Source organism: Morus notabilis, unplaced genomic scaffold (assembly GCF_000414095.1).
Source record: "Morus notabilis unplaced genomic scaffold, ASM41409v2 Scaffold1300, whole genome shotgun sequence".
Lineage (NCBI taxonomy): Eukaryota > Viridiplantae > Streptophyta > Magnoliopsida > Rosales > Moraceae > Morus > Morus notabilis.
Genome location: NW_010362109.1, coordinates 64,709 through 85,534, shown reverse-complemented (window position 1 = coordinate 85,534; position 20,826 = coordinate 64,709). Strand labels below are relative to the sequence as shown.

The window sequence follows — 20,826 nt, the reverse complement described above, 5'->3', positions numbered from 1 at the left end:
TCGGTGGCCAACGACTGGGGCGGCTCGAAGCCGCCGTTGGTCGAGGAGGATAAGGAGTTCATGGAGAAGAAGGAGAAGATGCATGAGCTTGAGCAACAACTCAGCAATGCTTCCCAGCAGGTAATTGATAGTACCTAAAAGGAAACTCATCGCTTTTTTTCAGTAGTTTTAATGTTATTTTTAACATCTTTTATGGTTGGTTAGTTAATTGTAATGCCAATTGCGAAATGGTTATTGGTTTGTTTGTGTCATATGCAAAATCTAGAATGGTTATTGGTTTTCTGATGATAGGCTGAATCACTAGTTAAAGCCCAACAAGATATGGGAGAGACATTGGGAGAATTAGGATTGGCATTTATTAAGTTGACGAAATTCGAGAACGAGGAGGCTGTTTGTAACGCCCAAAGAGTCCGTGCTGCAAACACGAAAGGTCTAGCAACTGCTGCTGTTAAAGCGAGCAGATTCTACCGGGAGTTGAATGCTCAGACTGTCAAACACTTGGTAATTGCAAACCTTTGTCATTAGGCAATGCATAAATAGTGCCTTTATGTTGTGCACATTATTGCCGATTCTGTTGAAACTAGTGGGAAGCATTATGATTTTGATGAATGGGATGCTTGAGATTTGTATGTCAAGTTGAATCTCAAACTTGGCAACAGGAGCGGGTTTATGCTTGCATTTTCCCCTTTCCTTTTTCATGATTCTATTATATGTATTGCAGGATACGCTCCATGAATATCTCGGGCTAATGTTAGCCGTCAACAGTGCGTTTTCAGATCGCTCGAGTGCTTTACTGACTGTGCAGACTCTTCTATCTGAACTAGCTTCATTGCAGTCGAGGGCTGAAAAGCTTGAGGTGGCATCATCAAAAATATTTGGTGGTGACAAATCAAGGATTCGCAAACTAGAGGAGTTACAAGAAACCATAAGGGTAACTGAGGATGCTAAAAGTGTTGCAATCAGGGAATATGAACGAATCAAGGTATTGTTTAATTCCTCAACGGTTTTAAATGTAACTGAATTCAGGCTAATGTTTTTATGGTATTTTTGGATGTATCTTATATGGAGGTCCTTAAGTTATGTATTTATGTTCTCCGTATGTGATTTTGTGCTTTTGACGCGTAGGGCATGTTTACCTAACTGTTAAATGAGGATAATTGATTTCCTTTTGAGCATTTACTTATATCTTTGGAAGTGGGGTCGGAAACAGTCCGGTTCCCTTTTCGGTGTTTATCCAACTTAGGAATAGGAATTTATCAATTTAATCACCAAAATGCCCCCTTTTTTTTTGTTACACCAAAATGTCCTTGTGTACATTAAATAATCATTGGCTTGATATGGGTGTATAAGTAAATTCTGCATTTATTCCTATTAACGAGGAAACAATATCAAGGGTGAGTTAGGATTTGAATTCCCGACACCACGTGGATCTTACTAAATTACTAATTCTCATTTGTAAGTAAACATATGAATAGGTGGGAAAAGGAAAACATTCCTCTCTTTTTCTTTCTTGTTCGTGTAGGTAGACATGCCCTTAAATTGACCTTATGACGAATTACTCAAGTTTGCAAAAGGAGGATTATTCTTGGTCAAACTATGGATACAACTGCTTGAGTTAGATATCACAATTCTATCTTCCCTTTTACGGGCAGGCTTCTCCCGTTATTTCCCACTGCTTTGCCTGCTCACTATAAGTTGTCTTTCCTTTGATCCTTCTAGCACTTGCAACTGATTAATTTTTTCCCTGCTTATTGGTTCAGCCACTTTCTTGCCCATGACCTGTCATTTTTTCTTATAGAGTAGGATATATCAAGGGCTCGAATATGATGGCTGAGATTGAGGATTGCATATGGAGTTTTATTTCTCCAGTTGACTCTTATGATACCTGATCGTGAAGTATGAATTTTATATCATTAATTTTGAGTTATTCGTTAGAGTTTAGTGTTTAAACCTGACTCAAGGCGGTTGAATTTTATAAAATGTTGTCCAAGCAGTAACTTGAGAACTTCAAGATAGTTACAGGAAGGGAAGCAATTGGTCTTACGGGGAAGTTGGAGTTAGGACAAGATTATGCAATCTATCATGATTCAATTTGCGTTTGGCTCTTCTTTTCCAAAATGGCCACACAGTAGGAATGGGCTCTTGTTATGTATTTGCCGGAGATAAAGGGATGACTAGGTTACTGTAACTTGGAACCAAAACTTGGTTGAGTGAGTCCCTTTGTTTTCAAAATTGGTCTAGGTAATACTACTTAGACAAGGTGTCAGCTATACCTTGGAGGTAAAATATGCGACCTTGAGCAAGAGGGCACTAGCAATTGATTGGAAATGACCAAGAGGATGCTAGGAATTGGTTGGTATTGACTGCTTAGTGTATAAGTTGGATTTGTATCGATAGTGCTATGTTAATCCCAGCTTTCTATGTCGGGATGATATTCTCAGTTTTCTAGTGAATGAAATTGTTATCTATTGATTGTCTGTGACTGTTATGCTTGTTCATATGGCTGTGTGATAAATGCTCTGAATTGGACTGAAAGATCTGATCTGTACAATTTCTTTTTTCCCGAGTAATATATGAAGAAAAAATTATCACCATGTTTTCTGACCAATCACGATTACCATTTGTTTTTCAACCAATTATAATGTTTCCGTGTGACATGTAGGGTTCCATGTGAAAATGTGTGGTGTATGCATTTGACATTGGAGTGTTTATTGGTTTAGAATAAATAATGGTGTTCGCTTGCTCTATTCGTGATTGTTTCTCGAAACCCATCTTGTCCTAATTGGGGAATATATAACTCGTTCTCATTTTGTTCCCTCATTGCAAGCAGTAGTTAACCTTGTACACCCTCCGTGGCAAAGTCCTGTGACTGGAAAAACAAAGCTGACGTGAAGAATTAGTTGTCTGCATTTTTAGTTACCGTGAACATTAGGATGTCATTTTTCTGGCTATAGTGTTAATCCGTCCTTGCTCATTATCCTGATCTTATATTCATTTTTAAAATCATTGTTGACACAGGAAAATAATAGGAATGAACTTGAAAGATTTGACAGGGAGCGGCATGCTGACTTCTTGAACATGTTGAAAGGGTTTGTCCTTAACCAGGTACTCTACTCTTTTGGTTTTGTTTCTCAGGGTCTCCTCTACGTCTGATATCTTGGCTATCAAGGCTATTTAAAGGGTAATGCATGGGACCTACTATGCTAGGATCTATTCTTTTTAACTACTTGTAGATACTACTGTTTTAACCGTTGGTTATGATTTAAACGGTCTGATCTGTGCTTTAGTGTGCAACACAGACAATTAAAACAACAACACTTGTCGGTAGTTAAAAAGAACATGTTCTACTAGAGAAATACCCCACCATATCTTATTTACTATTTTTCCCCCTTCTCCAAGTAGCTGCTGTCAACTAATATGTTTTCTCAAATAGGCGAGGATTCGTATAGGCAGTATAGACAATCATTGTTTATGTGGCTACGTGTTTACATATTTTGAGTTCGATCTTTGCTCACCTTGTTCACTTTTGCTACTCGGATTTTCATTTAGAACGCAAGTGAAATGGCTGCTAAAATACGTCAAATCTTCACGATTCACAAGTATTCCATTGGAGTGTTTATTCCAAGTCTTTGGTATATATCAATTTTACAGGTGGGATATGCTGAGAAAGTTTCAAACGTATGGTCAAAGGTCGCAGAGGATACAAGTGGATATGTAAAAGAGAGCAGTTGAAACTCAAGGATGTATATTCACTACTTTCTTCTTCTTTCTATTTTCTTTCAGATTTCTATTGATCCTCACCCTGTAAAAATCAAATTACATCCAACCAACAAACAAAAAGGGTGCACTTGGTAGTTCTTTAGGTTTCCCGAGTTGTATCTGTTAGAAAAATTGCGGCACTTGAATTTGATTCTGTAAATTATAATGCTACTTGTTTGACATTTTGAGGTTTTTACATCTTGATTTCCTGACTCTGACTTTGTTAACGAGAGATTGGGATCATGGTAATTTTTAGAAATACCACCTTCAGTTGTTTAATTATTGCTGTCAGTTATATCAGCGCGAAAGGTAGAATTATTCTTTTAGTTCTTTTTTTAAAGAGCTAAATTAAACTTAATGAAAGATGAGCTTTCTTGTAACCATTTAACGAATAGTAAAGTAAATAAATGAGCTCAATACAGTTGATGAATTCTCAATTAATTCAACTCTGTTTGAGTTATTTACTCCAAAGTTCTGATTGACTGCCTTCTTTTCATCCATCGATTCTTTTCCCAAGGATTGGATTTTTATTTACTTGAAGGTTCTGATTAACTGTCCCCTTTTCATCCATACGATTCTTTTACCAAGGATTGGGTTTTTTTTTTTTTTTTTTTTTTCCTATTGAGTAGCTTGATAAAATGCAGCTTAAAAATGGATTCTATTCCCAAGGATTGGATTTTTTTTTTCCCTGTTGAGTAGCTTGTTTGGACATTCCCACTCGGTTGAAGCAAAGACCTAAAGAAGCTAGTTCAAATTCAATCTATCCACAGGGTTGTCGAGGATCACAACAAGTCAATGCCATATGTGCCATCCAAGGATAATTAATAAATTCTTGAAACCGAGTAACAGGGAAAAAAAAATGCAACAATTTTTAGTAAAATAATTGGATATTTACCTTTTATACTATTTTTTTTAGGTTTATTTAAAAATTATACCTTTAATTTTTAATCTCATTAAATATATATTTTTAAATTAGATTTAATACTTAAATTTATATCTTTTTACGATTATAATCTTAAAAATACTTAAAATACCTTTGAATAAAAATGAAAAAAAGGAAAAAAAAAAACTAAAAATCTGAACTTTTGGTTTTGCCCTCAAAATTATGCACAATACCATTGAAATGAGTTTCTTTTGTTTTTTTGTTTTTAGTTTTCATGTTTTGTAATATTGAAAAGTTTTTAGTTTTTTTTTTTAAGGATAATTTTATCATTTTAAAGGTTAAAATTAATTATTAATTGAGATAAAATATAAATTTATATATTAAATTTAATTTAAAAGTATATATTTAACGAGATTAAAAATTAAATGTATCAATTTTAAGTAAACCTAAAACATAGAGAGTATCTATATAATAAGTATCTATATAATAGAAAACGCAATACGCTTTTGGTTGAAACTTTACGGCCCTGTTCATTTCGTCGATTTGAGTTTAGAATTTGAGTTTTGTTACAGTAAAAAGCTCTCAGAAATAGTCACATCTAACTTTTTTACTATAGTAAAAAATTCTCACATAAAATCACATCTCAATTCGAATTATAAACTCAAATCAGCGAAGTGAACGGATTCTACGTTTTGGTAGAAAAGGCTTGATATTTTATTTTATTTTATTTTTTTGGCTCACGCTCTCTCTCTTTCTTTTCAGCTTCTTTTCTTTTGTTTCTCTCCCAATCGCCTTTTCTTCGCTCCTTGATGGCAAATGGCAGATGGCAGATGGCAGATGGCAGAGGTATTGTCCTCTTTGCTTTTAAAGCCCGAGATAAGAATAGATGTTAAACGTTTACGATCGAGCCGCGTGACCTTTTTTTTCCCTTTCTTCTTCCTCTTCGCTCAGCGACGCTACCTTCTTCGCTCCTGCTGACTCTCTTACTCAGTTATTTGTCCTCTTACTCAGTCGTGGAGGCTTTTTCTCTTTCCGGTTTGGATCTCTCACTTCCCTTCCTTCTTTAGCATTTCTGGTCATTTCTTAATGTTTTCGTTTGTTCCCTTATGGTGATATCACTTAGAATCTGAATATCTGATGTTTGTTTGTTGGTTTAGGTTTTAATATGAAAAATGGAGAAGAAAATTAATAGTCGTTTGAGTATTGGTTTTGACAATATTTAGGTTTGGATTCTAGTTTTTTAAAAAAATTAAAAAAAAAGTGGCCGAATTTGATTGTTTTTGTTGGTGGTTATGATAATCTAATAGTTTGGTGGTTCGCATTGTTTTTGTGGTTGCTTTTCTACATGGGTACGTGTTTATCTCTACTTCGTCTTTCATTTTCTACATGGGTACGTGTTTATCTCTACTCTTTTTAAAAAAAAAAAAAAAAAAAAAAAAAAAAAAAGGCTCTGTTGTTATAGTCTTATATGGCTGTAGATTAACTATGCTTTTCCTTCTGTAGTTGGAGCCTATCTGTGGAACCATGTTGTCATTTACAAATAGTTGGAATAAATTTTGTTCTCATTTGATGGGTTTTTTTTACCTGCTGATTTTCTGCCAATGCGCCAGGTATCTGTATTTATTTACAATTTTTTTTTCCTGGTTTATGGCAGATCAGTTCAGTCTTTACCTTTGCAGCTCTAGAAGTTGAGGAGATATCAGGTTCAAAACCAGCTGAAGTGCAAAACTGAGGTAGGTTTTAGCAGCATATGTGACGTTCATCACTAGACATGATTTTTTGTTTATTTTGGCTGTAGAAATTTTAGTTTGATGGAGGTTTTTATTATGATAGAGAAAAAAGAAGTGCAAGAGGAAAAATGAACTATCTTTTCCTTCCCTTTTTTCCTCCTTTTTCCTCCTCTCTTTTTTTCTCTTTAAGTGTACATATGATCTGATATTTGGGACAGAGAAAAAAGAATGTTGTTTAATTTCCTCGTGCATTCTCTCAGAGACCAATTGAAGTTTTCTTCCAACATTTTTTCCCATCTAAAATAGACTTTTATTTGTTTGTTGTTGTTGTTGCCTTTTATTTTTATTTTTTTTAAGTGTTTGTATCTCAGAACAATTTGCATAAAAGGTGTGAACAAATTTGCTTATTTTTTCTTGCTTCCTAATATTCGTATATACAAAATGGATTGATGTAGATGTTCTTTACAATATAAAGTTATTTGCTTGTTATCAATGGACTTATATGGATACTTTCACTATGGATTTTTGAATTCTAAATCTTTTGTGAATTTTTGGAGATCACCTTTGGAGATCGGCGCCCATTTTTTTTTAATTGTGAAGTTTATATGGACAAAGACTGATATGTGTTTGTGGCTTATGGATATGCTTTTGGACCTCCACGGACAATTTACTCTTGTTTCTTTGTGAAGTATGTTGTTCCCTTACTCTCTATTTTTTTTTTTATTTTTTTTAAAGATGTTCTATTTTGACACTTACAACCCAATCTCTTACATATTGCATCTCACCTTTTAATAGATTTGCTTGTTTTTCTGATGTAGATTTCTCTTCTTTCCTTTGTATTTCTCCTATGAGTACTTTAAGCTTGCTTGTCTAATTACTATTGCAAATGTAACTAGCACTATTTTTGTTATTCCAGGAATAAAGAGAGTTTGATGTCTTGTGTTGATACAAATTGTTGACATTAATAAGTGCACTTCCTTCATTGTAAGAATTACGTATAATTTTTTTCCGACACGGAGTCTCACTACGCACGTTGTTTCAACTAGTAAAAATATAATTAGGAACATTATCTTTATCCTGTACCGCTTCCTAATTGTCCTTGTCAAGAGAATTCCTCAAGCAAAAGGGTGATACTCATATCCCTCTCCCTCGTCCCATCACCAACCACCATCCCACATAATTGAAACTAAACTAGTATCTAATCAGTGGTTGGGATTAGTTGGTGGAGGTGAGGGCATTGATGGAATTTTGGAAGGAAGGTTGGGAATTATGACTGTTTAATCAATGGAAATGATGTCTGAATTTTGGACCTCTAGTGAAATACTATTCATGACTCATTCATTTTATCAATTTAAATTTTTAATTTTAATTTTATTATAGTTAAAAACTCATAAAAAAACACATGACTTTTTATTTTTTATTTTTTTTATGCTATGCTGTAATATAAAATCACATAGCAACTCAAATTAAAAACTCAAATTAAAGAATTGATTTTTTTTAGTTAAAAATATCAAGTCAATAATTTGAACCACCAAACCTTAAAAATATTTGTCAAATATTAGATCAAATTAAAGTTGAACATGTTTACCAAAGGGGTAATAGTTTTTGACTTGAGGTTAATTCTGTGGGGAGCTACAGAATTTAAAAGAAAAAAGGTTGCTTATAACGACTGATACGATCCTCTCTTTGTAGTTAAACAAAAAGGAGGATACCAGCCAAACATAAAATAAAGATCAAGAAGAATGATGTAGACCACCAAATATTTATGTTAAGGACAAATTAATAATATAAATAATATATGCCCGTACTATTAGTCCGTTACATGAGGTTTTCATCCCCTTCATTCTCGCACCGAGAAAACGACACAGTGAGAGCTAAACGGCATCAATTATTTATGCTCATGTAGGAAAAGTTGGGGTGCTATTGCATCCATAGTAAAACACGTGCTTTCATTGATCTTAATCCAGACGGTTTGCATCATACTCCTATTCATCTCCCACCAGTGAGTGCAACGAGGACTTCCAAGTGTAGAATTTTTCATATGTTTATGGTAATAAGTTGCTATTGGTCCCGTTCATTTTACCAATTCGAGTTTAGAATTTGAGTTTTGTTATAGTAAAAAACTCTCAGAAATAGTGACATTTAACTTTTTTGCTACAGTAAAAAGTTTTCACATAAAGTCATATATCAACTCGAATTAAATATTTAAATTAACGAACTAAACGGGTTAATGTTTAGTCACAAAATGGTAAATCAATGTTTTAGTATATGGTGTGGTCATTGAGCCAAGCATGTTTTGGGAAATGACCGGTAACTTTTTGAGTAAATTGGCATATGGATTTTATACAAAAAGATTTCCTTATAACTTGCTTCCATGGTTTACCATGGCATATGAAATCAAAGCAGTGGAAAAAGGAACACGGAACTGAGCTACTGAAGCATCCATCAAGGCATGACACTCGCAACATTATTTTTCACCACCATATTACCAAGAAGTTCATCTTAGTCATATTTACTCGGCTTGTTTCCTAGCTTAAACTGGTTTATAGCTAACGTCAAACGCAGCGGTTGTTTGAGCATGTCTAGTTGTCATCTTCCTACAAGTTAGACAAACTTAATAGAGCACAAATACACAAATCGTAATATTTCAAGCAAAAAAAAAAAACACAAATCTTACTAACCTCTAGCCTCAGATCAGCTTCAGGTTTTCTAGTCTATTCTCCTTACAGAGCCTTCTATTAATAGAAAATTTTGGCAAAAACGTATATTTTATACTCATCCGAAAGTCTTTAGACACACACAACAACAACATAACGTGTTTAATTAAAGAATATGAGGGGCATTTCAAAAAAAAAAAAAAAAAGAGAGAGAGAGAAAAGAAAGAGCAGGCTAGGCTGTTACACAGAATGATAAAACGAGATTCTTCATTCTTTTGTGAAATAAATGATTAAGACTCCGTTTATTTTACTAATTTAAGTTGTTAAATGTGTATTCAGTAGGAAGAAAGAAAGGTATAAACATGTAGAGGGTAATCTCTGCGTTGGTTTATGAACATGAACAAATTTGGTGTAATCACAACTTTCTCACTCTTCCAAGTTCCAACCAATGTCCATGCATTACTTGTTACGGATGCCATCTAAATTGGCATCATTTTCAATTCATATATTTATTTTGCATTAATTTTTGTTCGAGTTTAATTAATTTCCTCCCACAATTGTCACAAAATCTACAGACGCGTAAGTTTCTCATTCCACAAGAAGCGACCATCATGCAAAAGTGGTGGTTTTCCATTACATAGAGAGAGTAGACTCGCTCAAGCCCAAAATTCAAGTCTCTTCCTCAACTGTCAGCTGTATGAAGTGCACAGAATTAAAGAGACATTAGTGACTGGTGCTGCATTAATTAATTAATTATCCCAAGAGGACCAATTCCACAAGATATAATCCGAGTCCAAAACCATTTGAGACGTTCTTTTTCTCATTTTTTGTCTCCTTCCAATTCCACCCTTATCCTTTCCCACCAAAATCAAACCACAAAATTGAAAACAAATAAATAAATAAAAAAAAGCTGAGAGAAACAAAAGAAAAAGAAGGATTCAAAGTCAAAAAGAAAGCTCAGTTTTATTTGTTTCTTTAATTTTCTTTTCTTCTCCTCTACTGTTCTGTCCCTCTCACCAGTCTCCATCAACTCTTGTCCGTATAGCCTCCGTCTTTATTTGGTCTAATTTTGCATCAATATTTTTTTTTCCTTTTTTTTTTTTAATTTTCTCTCAAACATTATTACCTACTTGCTTTACTTTTCCACATCCCCACAAACCGCGTTTTCCAAGGTCTTTCCTTTCTTGCTCTTTAAAATTTTCCTCAAACATATGCCCAAACTAAACCATGTCTGAATTTCATATTTTCTTCTCTCAATCGTAGGAGAAGTTGAGCTTGATTCTTAAATCCTAAGGAGAGGAAAAAAAAAAGGACAACAAAAGACAAAAACAATGGCTGAGAACGGCGAAGAGAAATGGTTAGCCGTTGCGCGCCACATAGCCAAAACCCTGGGAAGCAACGATACTATGGCGGACGATATTTTGCAGATATTCTCCAACTTCGACGGGAGATTTTCTCGCGAGAAATTGTCCGAGAAGGTTGTCGGAGAAGACGATCCCAGGGCCTGCGCCGTATTGGATCACGCCCTCAAGTCCCTCGACCGTCAGATCTCCCAGTACGTGGCGGCGGACCAGCCAATCTGGCTCGACCCCGCCGACTCCTCCGCCTTCCTCGACGCCATCGACGAGCTCATCGCCACCGTCAGGGAGTGGAGCCACTTGGCAGAGGAGAAGAACGTCAGCGCGTGTCTCGCACGGGCCGACGACTTGATGCAGCAGGCCATGTTCCGAGTCGAGGACGAGTTTAGGTCGTTGATGGAGCGCGGCGGCGAGTCGATCGAGCTGAGCCGCTCTTACGGGAACGGCGAGACGGCCGGGAACTTGTCCTGCGAGTCGGAGGACGAGGAGGAGGAAGGAGAAGCGGAGGGAGGTGAGGAGAGCCAGATTCCGACGGCTAGGCCGATCGGCGACTACGACATCGTGATCGACGCGCTTCCGTCGGGGACGATCAACGACCTCCACGAAATGGCGAAGCGGATGGTGGCCGCCGGGTTCGGGAAGGAGTGCTCGCACGTGTACAGCAGCTGCCGGAGGGAGTTCCTGGAGGAGAGCCTCTCGAGGTTAGGGTTGAAGAAGCTGAGCATCGAGGACGTCCACAAGATGGCGTGGCAGGACCTCGAGGACGAAATCGAGCGGTGGATCAAGGCCGCCAACGTCACGCTTCGGATCCTCTTCCCGAGCGAGCGGCGCCTCGTCGATCGCGTCTTCTTCGGCTTCTCGTCGGCGGCCGACCTCTCGTTTATGGAGGTCTGTCGCGGATCCACGATTCAGCTGCTGAACTTCGCCGACGCCTTAGCGATAGGATCGCGGTCGCCGGAGCGCCTCTTCAAGATTCTAGACGTGTTCGATACGCTGAGGGATTTGCTCCCCGAGTTCGAGTCCGTCTTCTCTGATCAGTACTGTATGTTGCTCAGGAACGAAGCGATCACCATCTGGAAACGGTTAGGTGAAGCAATTAGAGGAATTTTCATGGAATTGGAGAATTTGATCAGTCGCGACCCGGCCAAAGTTCCTGTTCCTGGCGGCGGGCTTCATCCGATTACTCGCTACGTGATGAATTACCTCCGAGCGGCGTGCCGGTCCCGGCAAACTCTTGAGCAAGTGTTCGAGGAGAACGCTTCGGCGATGCCTCCCATGGCGAAGCTCGAGGACCGAGCCTCGTCGTCGTCAATGTCGGTTCAGATATCTTGGATAATGGAGCTTCTGGAGAGCAATCTAGAGGCCAAGTCCAAGATATACAAGGACCCTGCTTTATGCTACGTGTTCATGATGAACAACGGAAGATACATTGTTCAGAAGGTGAAAGACAACGAATTGGGATTGCTTTTGGGCGACGATTGGATCCGAAAACACACGGCCAAAGTCCGGCAATTCCACGTGAATTACCAGCGGAGCTCATGGAATAAGGTCTTGGGACTGCTGAAGCTGGACAGCTCCGTGGCGCCTAATGTCGCCGCGAGGTCCATGAAAGAAAAGCTCAAGTCTTTCAACCAGAGCTTTGAGGAGATTTGCAAAAACCAATCTACATGGGTCATTTTCGACGAGCAGCTGAGGGAGGAATTGAAGATTTCGGTGGCCAAACTTGTGTCACCCGCGTATCAAAGCTTTATTGGAAGGTTCCAGAACGTTCCTGAGCTGGGGAGGAATGCTGAGAGGCACATCAAGTATGGCGCGGAAGATATAGAAGCTCGGATTAATGACTTGTTTCAGAGAAGTGGAGGATCAACCGGTGGCCGGAGGTAGAGGTAAATCCACTGACGATAGTTTGTATCTAGGAGTCTATGCTTAAAACTGTACTTTTTCTCTCTTTTTTCTTGTATGAATGGTCTAAAATTTATTTGTGGCCTTCGGTTAGATGTTTACTTGTGATAAAAGTAGCGCTTTCTTTTTTCTACTCCCACGTTCAATAGTGGAACTCATAGACGGATAATAGTTTATATTTACTTTTGTAAATTATATAGAAGTTTTGTTGCATTCAAAAAACTGGGTTCTGGAACTCTAGTTAGCATTATTGGAATTTGTTTTCGGGATGGGAAATTACTCAAGTAGTCAAGTTTAGAGGTTGTGCTTTTATATTTAAGATTAACACATTGGAAAATAAAGGGAGGCAATGTTTTTAAATTTGATTTTACGATGAAGTACAATTCTATAGGTAGAGATGATTTAGGAGGCAGCTTCTTTGGCAAAGTTCGGTCATGAAGCACAATTCTAAACCCAGGGGATGTTTCAATATGATTTAAGCACAGTTCGAGTAATGTATTACTAACTCAGAACAATCTCAATGATCTTCCATAAATCAATATTCTTCATTATGGGAAAATGGAAATGATTTGAAGAGTAACATCCGAAAAAAAAAAAAAAGAAATCTTTGGACTGTGCCACTTCCAGAAGACAAAACATAGCATTGGATCCTCGTTCGTTCCTGTTTTATTGAGCAAAATAGAGACAGCTACTAAGATACTGTTGTTAGTTGTTTCTATATAGTTTTTTTAACCTCTTCGATTGACTTTTTAATCTTCTTTTTGATTTTTCATGAGATTCCAGTTTCTGAAAATATTCAAATTTTACCTCTATTCTCAGTTATCTATCTCCCGAACATTCTTGGCCAGCAACGAGCATATTACGAAACCTCGGCAACATGTAGAGAGAATTCGATAAAATAAGCATTCATTGGATTTTATATGTTATTTTATTGGCGTATGAATCTCTGTTGGAGATTATAGACGTCTTAATTTTCATATTTAACGCTGATTAAATTGAAATCAATGACTGTTATCTCGAAAATAGTTTTTTCTTGAGGTTTACAGTGAGATACTGATATTATGCTGCATCAGTGGGATAAATGCTATTCCCCCTTTGCTTGCATGATGCTGCTGCTTCAATATGCCCTGTTCCCCAGCATCCTCTGCTGGCCTTACCAAAACTGGTTGCATCAAAATAATCGTATCCCAATCCTTTTTTTTTTTTTTTTTTTTTTTTTTCTTCTGTATGCTTAAATTTGGTAGTAATTTGAATAGTTAGACATCCTATTGGAGGTAGCCCAGCAACAGCCACTTTGCGATTGTTCCTGAAAATATACACATATATATAAATATATTTATATAAACGTGTAGAAATGTTATACTGAATCGCATCAGAAGGATACATAGCACCAGAAAATTCATTCTACCTTTAACAGTTTAACCCATCACGGTGAATAGGGGTACTCCAAACATCATAATAAAGGGGGCTTCTACGATAGAGATCGTACTTTAACTATTAATAAGAAACTATTGTAGAGATCGTACTTTAACTATTAATAAGAAACTATTGTCTTAATCATTAGATTAAGATTCTAACGCATAAGATACAAAGCTGCTACAATCATCAATAATGTCATAAAAACTTTATTCAACGATTAAAAATGCAATACAAGTTAGTTAAAATTACAACTCCTGCAGTAGAAATTTTTCGTAATAAAATATAAAAGTTTTTAATAAACTTATGCTTACCATATTTCTCAGGATGATTGATCATATCGATCAAGGGTGTTTATATATCTGTATAGACAATTTTGCTCCCTGTAAGCTGTGCCTGTATTCTGGGTAAAAGACTTGCAAGCTTGCGATTGTAAACTTTTGCGTCTGAATTCTACTCCTCTATACAGCTCCGATCCTCCACACTCACTCGCTTTGCACTTATTTGAATGGGCAAACAACCGATTGGAGGAAGCCCTGATATGGCTATTTTTTGGCATCCAAGATCATACAAATCCAATGCATGAAATTTTGGATACCAACATTTGATATTTAAACAGTAATATACTTGATATGTACTTCTTTTCTGTGATTCAGTTATGGCTTTTTTGCTTCTTTAGGCCTGGATCTTTACATGTGCCTTGGAAGTTGCAGAATTCATGAGATCATGCTGTTTTGCTGTCTAAAAGGACGGATTTTAGGTTTTTTCGTGTGTGTAGATAGACTAATTGCTATGCCAACGAGTTACCTAATCTTGGTGTGATAAATAGGAATAAAAATTGGTGGTATTCTGATTCTTTTGATTTTTTAGTATATAGAGATGTTATAGTTTGCCTTTTTACAGATTCTTTTGATTGAATTTTTAATTTGTATTCTTTTCCTTTCTTTAATAATATTCTCTTCTATTTGAGGAAGTTTTATTCAAAAAAAAAAAAAAAAAACTTTTTGTGAATTGTTTTCATATCGATTAGTATACAATATTTAGAAGAAAAAGAAAAGAAAGTGTTGTTTAGTATATATACCAGTTTAAGGTGCAAAAGAGTTACATTTTTAACTGAATAGAGGCGTTATAGAGCATTTCTATTTTCTGGCGTCCCTAATCATATGACTAATTGGTATACAACGCTGGTGGTGCCTTTTTAGGTTGTTGCAAGATCCACCAATATTAACAAATTTGTTTTTTGTTTTTTTTGTTTTTTTTTAAGTGCTGAATCATGTAGCGAAGGATAACACTGGTGTCCTATAGCTTTATTATTTCCAACCCCATCAGATTTATATCAAATCTAAATCAATTTAGATGTAATATCAATATAGTTCTAATATATATGACGACATATTAAACAAATGTAATATAGCAAATATTAGATAAAAAAATTATAAGCTCCTAATTAGATAAAACCTCCGGAAATATTAGATGTATGATCATGAAAAATGGAAAAAGATGAGGGGGGAAAAAGGTCACCTTGATAAAAGTTTTGTTAGACCTCCAAGCCTCAGGTTTGTGTATGCCAGAAGAAGGAATAGGAATATGCAGGGGCAGAAGGGGGATTTAAGTAACATGGAGCCAAGGCAAGGGTAAGGGGCGAGTTGTTAGGATACGGTTATGGTTATGGGGCTGTGTGCCAGGGTAGGATTGGGAAGGAAGTTAGTTAGAGGGTGGAAATAAGTAGTCCTAGCGGGGGCTACGGAGAGGGCGTCGAGAATTAAGTGAGAGTGAGTCTGTGGAGGTTTGGAGGGGTCCTCGAATTCCCTTCTATCTTTTATTTCCGGCATTGTAATTGTTTTCCCTGTTTTCATTTTCATCGTGATTCAATAAAAGGATCCAGGCCAATCTCCTGGTTAATTTCCAGATTCCTGTTATATTTCTTAGTATAATTGCTCTAAGGTGATAGTTCGACGGGAGTCCTAACAAGTTTCGAGTCTCTTCTGCAGAAAATCTTGGTAGCCACTAATGTTGAATTCTATCTTCCTTGTGGGTACGTCATAGTAATTAAAACCAAAGTCATTAGTGCCTGCACTTACTATAACCAAAGCCCCATTAACCATCTTTTTGGCCTGCTTTTCCCCTACAATCCTCTGAAGTCTCACCAAGTGTTCCTTGAAGTAGTGTGCTTGCTTCAAAACTGGTATGACCCCAGATGCTACTGTAGTTAACTCATCATACCCCGATCCGGCAGATGCGAAGCTGACACCGGTGGGGAGGTCCTCATCTGATAGTTTTGGATGAAGAAAAGGAGGAACAATGTCGTTTTTTATCCTTAGCATTGAGGCAATAAAATCAGGAACTAGCTTTCCGTTAGAAAACCTGCCTGTAGGGACATGACCAGGGAAATCCTTGCCATAAGGGTAATGGTTACCTTTAAACAGTGTGTTAATGTAGTTGTTGTTGCCTGTATCGACCGTCTAATCGCCGAAGATTAGAATGGCGGGGAGGTTTGGGGGAGCTAGTTTTGCCCTAGAGGCACTACTGCACGTGCATGAAATTATGAGCAAGATGGTGGTAGTTGGCGCCATTGTTATTTACTTTTAATTCATGTGTATCGTATATATTGATTTATTTAGTGTTTTAGGCTCTAAAACTGTTTCTAGTGAATCTCTACATAGATATGATTTGTAAAAGAACTTTAAAAAGATAAAAAAAAAAAAAAAGGAAACGTGACATGGATGCCAAGTTCCTGTTCTTACTTAATACATGAGAAAGGACAGATATATTGCTTTGCCGATGGAATTGGAGCAGATATTGATCGATCGGTTTCTTATAACTAATGTGCTTTTTTTTTTTTTGGTTGGAAGCTATAAATCTATGCTTTATGAGTTTTAGCAAGAAATGAGTCTGGACTGAAATATATACGCTAAATGATTAATGTTGGTATGTGTTATTTTCGTGCTTTCTTTGTGATATTCTCCTGTACTGCTTCCATATAAAGTTTACCGTGTAATTCAGGCGTTGCCTTAGTTGTAAAGAGAAAAAGAGGTAGAAGTTAATTAATTCTCCAAACAATCCACAAAAGAAGGAATATATTCAAACAAAAAGCACATTTGTGATTTTGTCAATGAAGAAATGAAAAAAAGAAATTATCATAAAGATCAGCGCCAAATTATGTTTTTATTTTTTACTTTAAACAAGTATTTTTTAATAACAAATAAATTTTTATGTGTTTCCTTTCTTATTTAAACATGTTTTTTTAAGTTAAACATGTATTTCTTAATAACAAATAAAATTATACATATTTAAAATCATGTCATGTTTATTTTGGTTATCTTAACTATTTACAGTAATTTCACTTTACAATTTAGCAAACGTTATTACAATGTTTTTCGAACCAGCAACACTTGAATGATTACATTTTACTAAACACTCAGTTATTTTTTATAACAGCTAATTCTTTCTTCAGCACAGTTAAAAATAATTTTTCTAAGATTTACAAAACTACCAAACTAAGCCATAATCATACTCTAATTAGCTCATGGCGGGTCAAAAGAAATTTCTCTTAATGCGGTATATATGTTACCGGTGCTGATATTAAATATTATTCACCTTTTAGTCAAGACTCAATAAACAAAATGGCTAGCAAAACCAAAATATTCAGAAAGGAATACTACAAAATGCCTCAAGTGAAATTGGATATTTGCGATTGCACTATGAAGAATTAAAAAAAGCATCCCTTTCAATGAGTCTTGGAAGAGGCAAACAATATTTAAGCATTATCTCATTATAAATTCTCTTTTTGGCATAAATTTCCGAATGAGATTTGGAAGAAAAGACTAAACGCTGTTTTATAATGGTTCTAAAAGTCTCCAAGATTTTGCGATAAAAAAGTCTCAAAGATTTGGAAAAAAAAAAAAAAGACTACACAATTATCCTTAAGAAAATTGTATCCAATAGCAGGGAGTGGATTTCTGAACTTTGTTAACCCTTTGTTTTTGTCTTAACAAACGTTTGATAGACAAAAAGTCCAAAATACCCATACGATCTCTTTTTCTTCTATTCTCTCCCCTCCCACTCCTCTTCCCTAGTACGATGGTTGGTTGCGGCATACAGCAACCCCGAGTCGGTCTCAGCCCTTGTGTAGGCCACCATCTAGCTCGCCTCTTCGACATGACCTCAAGTCGAATTTGGTTCTATCTTAGTGAAAAAGTTGCATGAGATATAATTTGCTTCATGAGCATAATCTTGCAGCCGATCTAGCGTGCGTTTTTAGCAAGTAAACCATTATATACTAAAACGTAAACTAATATATCAGAAATTAAACCTCTGGTATACTCAAAAGTATACAAAAAGGTTCCAAAAAAAATAAAATAAAAGGAGTATACAAAAAGGTGAACCAATGGTATACTAAAAGTAAACCACTGTAGACCGAAAGCAAATGAGGGTAATTAAGATATTTTACATTTTTGAAGTGTTATTTTTTGAAGAAATAAAACACTAAAGTATGTTTACAGAGATACCACCAAGATCTATTGTTGGATATTGCGATTCTCGGCCCAACAATTTATATTTCATCATCTTGTTCTGTTCCAGGGATTCTTATATTTAAACTTGGAAATAGTAGGAAATAAGTTAATATGAAAAGCTTAAGAAAGTATATAGGCTATTTTTTAGTTATAGAAATTCATAGTTCATAACTTATTAAGTTATGGTTTATAATCAGATAAGTTATGGACAAACTTGTCAAGTTATGGTTCATAACTAAATAAGTTATGGACAATAACTTGTCAAGTTATGGTTCATAACCAGACAAGTTATGGACGAAAACAGTAATTTGGTATATTTATTAACTTATATAAACTATTGACTTATTAATTTTAATTCATCTTGGCCTATTTCCCTCTTTCTCCCTTTAAACTTCGAACTTGGGCCTCTTAACCCATTAGACATACCGACCCAGCTCAAATCACCCAACTGCTGGGACAACTAATCTGTGAACCTGATTTCCTTCCTGATCATAATTCGCTGTGTTAAGGGAAAACCAAGTAGGAACCTCCGTGAAATATTACAGGTAAAAATTTTAATCATATATAGAAACAGGTTTAACAATAAAAGACAAAGGAAAGTCAACATAAATCTTCCGATTGTTTTATTAAATTTGATCGAATTTTGGTGCACTTGTGCAGGATCATGGAAGATATCTTGTATTGGAATTGATGCCAACCTCCATATTAATCTAGTACAAAAAAGAGTTTCTACATTAGATACATAATTTTTCTTGTGATACAAAACATGATATACATACTATTTATGCATATATCAGGAACTATTATATATATATACTTTTATTGGTCGAGATCTTTTTCCATATCCTACCTCATGTCTAGAAACATGAAGCAAACAAATAAAATATAGAAAATTTTCAAAACTAGTTGTTGCAATTATCACAAGCTTGGTTAAACTCAAACTCTGCACCATGCAACCTGAAAATGCCATGCATAAAATATTGTGCAATATGAGACCGTATATCTCACCTACCGCAGATTTCTACATTCAAAATTCTATCGTATCTTCAAAAAAATATCTAAAACTAAGTTGAAACATTCATTGGCTTTTAATCGATCTCCACGGTGATCGAAGAAAGAATCCTCCTCGGAAGAAGTTTTGAACCAACTGACAGGTATTAACTTAAAGATTATTATTAAGTGAATTATTACAAACACTGCTCTCTCTTTGGAATTAAGCTAGAAAGAGACAAAAAGTTTTGGCATCACATTGGTGGTAGTTAGGATTTTGGAAATAACTCTTTACGTATGAACTATTTATGATATATATAAATATTGTAAATGATCAATTTTTTTGATTTTTAGGCATTAATGTAACAAGTGGCACTATTTTTTATGAATATTTTATTTTTTATGATTTTTTTTATTTTTGTCTTTAAAAAAATAAAATAAAATAAAAACGATGTCAAAATTTTTTGAAATTTTACATTATGTGATTCATACATTTTTCTGAGAATGCTTACAAAAAAAAGCCCCAAAAAATGAAAAAAGAAAAATGTTGCCAAAAAGTCCCCAGCCCCAGCAGTGGGATGCCCAGGGGCCGGGATGGGTAAAAAATTCATATTTTTATTTATGTTTTACATTCTAAAATTAATACATGATTTTTAGGAATTAATGCAACAAGCAGCAACATTTTCTGATGAATATTCTTTTTTTTAATGATTTTCTCTATTTTTCGTCTTTGAAAAATAACATAAAACAAAAACGACGTCAAAAACTTTTGAAATTTTGCAGACACGATCCTTATATTTTTCTGAGCATGCGTGCAAAAATGTCCTCAAAAAATGAAAAAAAAGAAAAACGCTATAAAAAATCCCCCGGCCCGCACGGTGACATGATAGGTCAAAAATTTAAATTTTTATTATTTTTTGCATTCTAAAATTAATACACGATTTTTTAGAATGAAAGCAACAAGCAGCACCATTTTTAGATGAATATTCTATTTTTTTTTTATCATTTTCTCTATTTTTCGTCTTTGAAAAATAAAATAAAATAAAATCATTGTCAAAAAATTATAAAATTTTGTAGACACGATCCTTACATTTTTTTGAGCACGCCTACAAAATATGGCCTCAAAAAGGGGAAAAAATACTGTAAAAAAGCCCTCAGCCCGTGCAGTGTGGCGCCCAAGGGCCGAGATGGGTCAACAATTCATATTTTTATTTATGCTTTGTATTCTAAAATTAATACATGATTTTTAAGAATTAATGGAGCAAGCGGCACCATTTTTTGATGAATACCCTATTTTTTATGATTTTTTTTATTTTTCGTCTTTGAAAAATAAAATAAAACAAAAATGAAGTCAAAAAATTCTGAAATTTTACAGATACAATCCTTACATTTTTCTAACTATGCATGCAAAAAATAACCTAAAAAAATAAAAAAAATGTTGTAAAAAAGCCTCCGGCCCGCGCGGCGGGGTGCTGAGGGACCGGGATGGGTCAAAAATTCACATTTGTATTTATATTTTGCATTCAAAAATTAATACACGATTTTTAGGAATTAATACAATAAGCGGCACCATTTTTTTTTATCAATATTCAATTTTTTTTATGATTTTCCCAATTT

At 35.4% G+C, this 20,826-nt stretch overlaps 2 protein-coding genes and 1 pseudogene across 2 annotated transcripts in view; 2 read left to right on the top strand and 1 right to left on the bottom strand.

Annotated features, from left to right (window-relative positions):
* Window positions 1-3,971, top strand: part of LOC112092172 (sorting nexin 2A-like) — a 5,554-nt gene extending 1,583 nt beyond the window's left edge. Inside the window, exons 2-6 of the mRNA XM_024167576.1 lie at window positions 1-120; window positions 292-501; window positions 722-982; window positions 3,019-3,105; window positions 3,652-3,971. Of these exons, the coding sequence (XP_024023344.1) occupies window positions 1-120; window positions 292-501; window positions 722-982; window positions 3,019-3,105; window positions 3,652-3,732 (759 nt within the window). The 3' untranslated portion in view covers window positions 3,733-3,971. The remainder of the gene's footprint in view (window positions 121-291; window positions 502-721; window positions 983-3,018; window positions 3,106-3,651) is intronic.
* A 6,215-nt stretch (window positions 3,972-10,186) lies between these two features.
* On the top strand, window positions 10,187-12,511 carry LOC21394415 (exocyst complex component EXO70B1). Its single transcript, XM_010101142.2, has one exon. The coding sequence runs from the start codon at window positions 10,361-10,363 to the stop codon at window positions 12,269-12,271; it is 1,911 nt and encodes a 636-aa protein (XP_010099444.1). The 5' UTR covers window positions 10,187-10,360; the 3' UTR covers window positions 12,272-12,511.
* A 1,351-nt stretch (window positions 12,512-13,862) lies between these two features.
* LOC21394414 lies at window positions 13,863-16,278 on the bottom strand (annotated as a pseudogene).
* Window positions 16,279-20,826: the final 4,548 nt, after the last annotated feature.